The sequence below is a fragment of the Salvelinus namaycush genome, unplaced genomic scaffold (genome assembly GCF_016432855.1).
Source record: "Salvelinus namaycush isolate Seneca unplaced genomic scaffold, SaNama_1.0 Scaffold1420, whole genome shotgun sequence".
NCBI classification, from domain to species: domain Eukaryota; kingdom Metazoa; phylum Chordata; class Actinopteri; order Salmoniformes; family Salmonidae; genus Salvelinus; species Salvelinus namaycush.
The window spans coordinates 5,206-12,916 of NW_024058143.1; the positions used below are offsets into that span (position 1 = coordinate 5,206).

Below are 7,711 nucleotides of genomic sequence, written 5' to 3' on the forward strand. Positions count from 1 at the left end.
GAACTGGAGGGATTTTCCATGCACCGGCAGAACAGAGACGCTACATCTGGTAAGACGAGGGGTGGGGGTGTGTGTCTGTTTGTCAATAACAGCTGGTGCGCAACGTCTAATATTAAAGAAGTCTCGAGGTATTGCTCACCTGAGGTAGAGTACCTTATGATAAGCTGTAGACCACACTATCTACCAAGAGAGATCTCATCTATATTACATTTACATTTAAGTCATTTAGCAGACGCTCTTATCCAGAGCGACTTACAAATTGGAAAGTTCATACATATTCATCCTGGTCCCCCCGTGGGAATTGAACCCACAACCCTGGCGTTGCAAGTGCCATGCTCTACCAACTGAGCCACTTGTAGCCGTCTATTTACCACCACAGACCCATGCTGGCACTAAGATCGCTCTCAACCAACTCTAAGGCCATAAGCAAACAAGAAAATGCTCACCCAGAAGCGGCACTCCTAGTGGCCGGGGACTTTAATGCAGGCAAACTTAAATCAGTTTTACCACATTTTTACCAGCATGTCACATGTGCAACCAGGAAAAAAAACAACTCTAGTCCACCTTTACTCCACACACAGAGATGCACACAAAGCTCTCAATTGCCCTCCATTTGGCAAATCTGAGCATAATTATATCCTCCTGATTCCTGCTTACAAGCAAAAACTAAAGCAGGAAGTACCAGTGACTCGCTCAATACGGAAGTGGTCAGATGACGCGGATGCTCGGCTACAGGACTGTTTTGCTAGCACAGACTGGAATATGTTCTGGGATTCATCCAATGGCATTGAGGAGTATACCACCTCAGTCATCGGCTTCATCAATAAGTGCATCGACGACGTTGTCCCCACAGTGACCGTACGTACATATCCCAACCAGAAGCCATGGATTACAGGCAACATCCGCATCGAGCTAATGGCTAGAGCTGCCGCTTTCAAGGAGCGGAAGACTAATCCGGACACATATAAGAAACCCTGCTATGCCCTCAGACGAACCATCAAACAAGCAAAACGTCAATACAGGATTAAGATTGAATCCTACTACACCGGCTCTGATGCTCGTCGGATGTGGTAGGGCTTGAAAACTATTACGGACTACAAAGGGAAACCCAGACACCAGCTGCCCAGTGACGCGAGCCTACCAGACGAGCTAAATGCCTTTTATGCTTGTTTCGAGGCAAGCAACACTGAAATATGCACAAGAGCACCAGCTGTTCTGGATGACTGTGTGATAACGTTTGTTGGCAATGTGAGCAAGACCTTTAAACAGGTCAACATTCACAAAGCCGCTGGGCCAGAAGGATTACCAGGACGTGTACGCAAAGCATGCGCGGACCAACTGTCAAGAGTCTTCACTGACATTTTCAACCTCTCCCTGACCGAGTCTGTAATACCTACATGTTTCAAGCACACCATCATAGTCCCTGTGCCCAAGGAAGCGAAGGTAACCTGCCTAAATGATTACCGCCCCGTAGCACTCACGTCGGTAGCCATGAAGTGCTTTGAAAGGTTGGTCATGGCTCATATCAACAGCATCCTCCCGGATACCCTAGACCCACTCCAATTCGCATACCGCCCCAACAGATCCACAGATGATTCAATCTCAATTGTACTCCACACTGCCACTTCCCACCTGGGCAAAAGGAACAGCTATGTGAGAATGCTGTTCATTGACTACAGCTCAGCGTTCAACACCATAGTGCCCACAAAGCTCATCACTAAGCTAAGGACCCTGGAACTGAACACCTCCCTTTGCAACTGGATCCTGGACTTCGTGACGGGCCGCCCCCAGGTGGTAAGGGTAGGTAACAACACATCCGCCACGCTGATCCTCAACATGGGGGCCCCTAAGGGGTGTGTACTTAGTCCCCGCCTGTACTCCCTGCTCACCCATGACTGCATGGCCAAACACGACACCAACACCTTCATTAAGTTTGCTGACGACACAACAGTGGTAGGCCTGATCACCGACAACGATGAGACGGCCTATAGAGAGGAGGTCAGAGACCTGGCCGTGTGGTGCCAGGATAACAACAACCTCTCCCTCAATGTGAACAAGACAAAGGAGATGATCATGGACTACAGGAAAAGGAGGGCCGAACAGGCCCCCATTAACATCAACAGGGCTGTAGTGGAGCAGGTTGAGAGCTTCAAGTTCCTCGGTGTCCACATCACCAACAAACTATCATGGTCCAAACACACCAACAGTCGTGAAGAGGGCACGACAAAACCTATTCCCCCTCAGGAGTCTGAAAAGATTTGGCATGGGTCCCCAGATCCTCAAAAAGTTATACAGTTGCACCATCGAGAGTGCACTGCTCGGCATCTGACCGTAAGGCGCTACAGAGGGTACGGCCCAGTACATCACTGGAGCCAAGCTACCTGCAATCCAGGACCTATATCATAGGCATGTCAGAGGAAAGCCCATAAAATTGTCAGAGACTCCAGTCACCCAAGTCATAGACTGTTTTCTCTGCTACCGCACAGCAAGCGGTACCGGAGCGCCAAGTCTAGGACCAAAAGGCTCCTTAACAGCTTCTACCCCCCAAGCCATAAGACTGCTGAACAATTAATTAAATGGCCACCAGACTATTACATTGAACCCCCCCCCCCACCCCCCCCCCCCCCCTTTTGTTTTGTACACTGCTGCTACTCGCTGTTTATTATCTATGCATAGTCATTTCACCCCTACCTATATGTACAAATGACCTCTAACCTGTAACCCTGCACTCTGACTCGGTACCGGTACCCCCTGTATATAGCCTCGTTATTGTTATGTTATTGTGTTACTTTTTACTTTAGTTTATTTGGTAAATATTTTCTTAACTCTTCTGCACTGTTGGCTAAGGTCTTGTAAGAAAGCATTTCAAGGTAAGGTCTACACTTGTTGTATTCGGCGCTTGTGACAAATAAAGTTTGATTTGATTTGCTGAGAGCAGAAACAGATTCTTTCCTCCTTTCCCCGCTATGAGAGCAGAAACAGAGAGAGAAACAAGAGACAAAGAAGAAAGAACGGAGACAAGATGTTGAGCACAACAATATTTTACAAAAAAACTGCATCAGCAAAAACGGTAAAAAAATATAAAATACAGAGAAATAGGATATAAAAGCAAGTCTTGTTCATAAAGACATGAACATGGTGTTCCAAATGGCAGAACATGCTGATGAGGGACGATGTGTCGTCGAGGTTATAAATAGAACAAATAAGAGACTTTGAAAACTTCTGAGAGAAAACGAGGAGTTGACGTCTCTAATCAGTTTGAGAATGAAAAGAGCTTTAGAACTAACGGAAGGATATGACATCATGAATCACTGGACCCCACATGCCTAACAGATTCCAAAATCATTTCATCTCAAACTGGCTTCATCAAGGAGGAGATTACAGAATAATAATCCCTGGTGTCATCATCGGGTAAATCATATTGTCTCTCTCTCTCTCCACTTCTCTCCTCCTCTCTCTCCTCTGTTCTCTCCTACTCTCCCATCTCCTCCTCCTCTCCTCCTCCCCTCTCCTCCTCTCTCCTCCTCTCTCTCCTCTGTTCTCTCCTACTCTCCTATCTCCTCCTCCTCTCTCCTCCTCTGTTCTCTCCTACTCTCCTATCTCCTCCTCCCCTCTCCTCCTCTCCCCTCCTCTCCTCTCCTCTCTCCTCCCCTCTCCTCCCCTCTCTCTCTCCTCCCCTCTCCTCTCCTCTCGCTCCTCCCCTCTCCTCTCCTCCTCTCTCCTCCTCCCCTCTCATCTCATCCTCCCCTCTCCTCCCCTCTCCTCCTCTCTCTCTCCTCCTCTCTCCTCCCCCTCTCTCTCCTCCTCCCCTCTCCTCCTCTCTCTCCTCCTACTATTTTCCTCCAGAGTTGACCAAAGCAGCAACCTCGTCCTCTAAGGTGGGTCTCAAAGCAGCAACCTCGTCCTCTAAGGTGGGTCTCAAAGCAGCAACCTCGTCCTCTAAGGTGGGTCTCAAAGCAGCAACCTCGTCCTCTAAGGTGGGTCTCAAAGCAGCAACCTCGTCCTCTAAGGTGGGTCTCAAAGCAGCAACCTCGTCCTCTAAGGTGGGTCTCAAAGCAGCAACCTCGTCCTCTAAGGTGGGTCTCAAAGCAGCAACCTCGTCCTCTAAGGTGGGTCTCAAAGCAGCAACCTCGTCCTCTAAGGTGGGTCTCAAAGCAGCAACCTCGTCCTCTAAGGTGGGTCTCAAAGCAGCAACCTCGTCCTCTAAGGTGGGTCTCAAAGCAGCAACCTCGTCCTCTAAGGTGGGTCTCAAAGCAGCAACCTCGTCCTCTAAGGTGGGTCTCAAAGCCAACCCCAACAAGTAAGGCCTTTGGTTTCCTTTGGTTGTTGCTTTCTTTTGGAAGCAGAACTCTTTGGTTGTTGCTTTCTTTTGGAAGCAGAACTCTTTGGTTGTTGCTTTCTTTTGGAAGCAGAACTCTTTGGTTGTTGCTTTCTTTTGGAAGCAGAACTCTTTGGTTGTTGCTTTCTTTTGGAAGCAGAACTCTTTGGTTGTTGCTTTCTTTTGGAAGCAGAACTCTTTGGTTGTTGCTTTCTTTTGGAAGCAGAACTCTTTGGCACTACAGTCACTTCTAGAGCACATTAACAGAAACATTTGTTTTCGTTTGCTCTTTCCACTTTAATCACAAAATCCAGACAGGTATTGACAGAGTCTGAATTACACTCTCTCTCTCTACAGCCAAAAAAAACAAACGCCTCCACCCTCACACTGCCCCCTGCAGCATTTCATAAGAACTGCAGCCTCCCCTGCTGATTGTACAGAGGTCTTCCTGAACCAAGGTCAGTTTTGCATTACACCCTAATACTGAAGTTTAGGACTTGATGTGACTAAACTGATCTTAGACCAACCACTCCCTTGACCGTTTCCCCCCACTAGTTGATATGAATCTGACAGGCTCAGCTTTAAAACAGCCCTGCATGCCTGTGCCAAGTGAAACCATGGCAACAAGATGTATGGTGTCCTATACATTACCTGTCAACCACAAGTCTATTATTTATAAAGCATGAACACTCAGTTGAACATATTACTAATGATCTGTTATAATGTGATTCATACATATTACCTCTGATCTGTTATAATGTGATTCATACATATTACTACTGATCTGTTATAATGGGATTCATACATATTACTACTGATCTGTTATAATGGGATTCATACATATTACTACTGATCTGTTATAATGGGATTCATACATATTACTACTGATCTGTTATAATGGGATTCATACATATTACTACTGATCTGTTATAATGGGATTCATACATATTACTACTGATCTGTTATAATGGGATTCATACATATTACTACTGATCTGTTATAATGGGATTCATACATATTACTAATGATCTGTTATAATGGGATTCATACATATTACTACTGATCTGTTATAATGGGATTCATACATATTACTACCGATCTGTTATAATGGGATTCATACATATTACTACTGATCTGTTATAATGGGATTCATACATATTACTACTGATCTGTTATAATGGGATTCATACATATTACTAATGATCTGTTATAATGTGATTCATACATATTACTACTGATCTGTTATAATGTGATTCATACATATTACTACTGATCTGTTATAATGGGATTCATACATATTACCTCTGATCTGTTATAATGGGATTCATACATATTACTAATGATCTGTTATAATGGGGTTCATACATATTACTACTGATCTGTTATAATGGGATTCATACATATTACTACTGATCTGTTATAATGGGATTCATACATATTACCTCTGATCTGTTATAATGTGATTCATACATATTACTACTGATCTGTTATAATGGGATTCATACATATTACTAATGATCTGTTATAATGGGATTCATACATATTACTACTGATCTGTTATAATGTGATTCATACATATTACTACTGATCTGTTATAATGGGATTCATACATATTACTAATGATCTGTTATAATGGGATTCATACATATTACTAATGATCTGTTATAATGGGATTCATACATATTACTAATGATCTGTTATAATGGGATTCATACATATTACTACTGATCTGTTATAATGGGATTCATACATATTACTAATGATCTCCTGTTATAATGGGATTCATACATATTACTACCGATCTGTTATAATGGGATTCATACATATTACTAATGATCTGTTATAATGGGATTCATACATATTACTAATGATCTGTTATAATGGGATTCATACATATTACTAATGATCTGTTATAATGGGATTCATACATATTACTACTGATCTGTTATAATGGGATTCATACATATTACTACTGATCTGTTATAATGGGATTCATACATATTACTACTGATCTGTTATAATGGGATTCATACATATTACTAATGATCTCCTGTTATAATGGGATTCATACATATTACTACTGATCTGTTATAATGGGATTCATACATATTACTAATGATCTCCTGTTATAATGGGATTCATACATATTACCTCTGATCTGTTATAATGTGATTCATACATATTACTACCGATCTGTTATAATTGGATTCATACATATTACTACTGATCTGTTATAATGGGATTCATACATATTACCTCTGATCTGTTATAATGTGATTCATACATATTACTACTGATCTGTTATAATGGGATTCATACATATTACTAATGATCTGTTATAATGGGATTCATACATATTACTAATGATCTGTTATAATGGGATTCATACATATTACTAATGATCTGTTATAATGGGATTCATACATATTACTACTGATCTGTTATAATGGGATTCATACATATTACCTCTGATCTGTTATAATGGGATTCATACATATTACTACTGATCTGTTATAATGGGATTCATACATATTACTAATGATCTCCTGTTATAATGGGATTCATACATATTACTAATGATCTCCTGTTATAATGGGATTCATACATATTACTACTGATCTGTTATAATGGGATTCATACATATTACCTCTGATCTGTTATAATGGGATTCATACATATTACTACTGATCTGTTATAATGGGATTCATACATATTACTAATGATCTCCTGTTATAATGGGATTCATACATATTACTACTGATCTGTTATAATGGGATTCATACATATTACTAATGATCTGTTATAATGGGATTCATACATATTACTACTGATCTGTTATAATGGGATTCATACATATTACTACTGATCTGTTATAATGGGATTCATACATATTACTAATGATCTGTTATAATGGGATTCATACATATTACTACTGATCTGTTATAATGGGATTCATACATATTACCTCTGATCTGTTATAATGTGATTCATACATATTACTACTGATCTGTTATAATGGGATTCATACATATTACTAATGATCTGTTATAATTGGATTCATACATATTACTACTGATCTGTTATAATGGGATTCATACATATTACCTCTGATCTGTTATAATGGGATTCATACATATTACTAATGATCTGTTATAATGGGATTCATACATATTACTAATGATCTCCTGTTATAATGTGATTCACACAGATGTAGGATCTTAATTTGATCATCCTGTTGCAGGACAACTTTTTTCTGAAGTTTGTAATTTTCACATAGAAATGTCAGACTTGATTTACCCTTACGAATAATGTATGACCCCCTACAGAAATGTCCATTCATTATAATCCACAAAACAATTCACATTTCCTGTTGCTGCAGGATTATTTTCATGT

The 7,711-nt window shown here is 41.0% G+C and overlaps 1 protein-coding gene across 1 annotated transcript; it reads right to left on the reverse strand.

Annotated features, from left to right (window-relative positions):
* Positions 1-3,821: 3,821 nt before the first annotated feature.
* Positions 3,822-5,066, reverse strand: LOC120036670. The gene is made up of 2 exons (XM_038983057.1): positions 3,899-5,066; positions 3,822-3,865 (listed from the first exon to the last, which is right to left on the reverse strand). Exons 1-2 carry the CDS (start codon positions 4,589-4,591, stop codon positions 3,833-3,835), a joined length of 726 nt encoding a protein of 241 aa, XP_038838985.1. The 5' UTR covers positions 4,592-5,066; the 3' UTR covers positions 3,822-3,832.
* Between the last annotated feature and the right edge of the window lie 2,645 nt (positions 5,067-7,711).

Bases quoted from the DNA above. Each gene is read 5' to 3' on its own strand.
- LOC120036670 (XM_038983057.1), bottom strand. From the start codon at position 4,591: ATGTTTCTGTTAATGTGCTCTAGAAGTGACTGTAGTGCCAAAGAGTTC. The intron at 3,866-3,898 runs GTTGCTGCTTTG...TTAGAGGACGAG, and splicing joins GACCCACCTTAGAGGACGAG to GTTGCTGCTTTGGTCAACTC.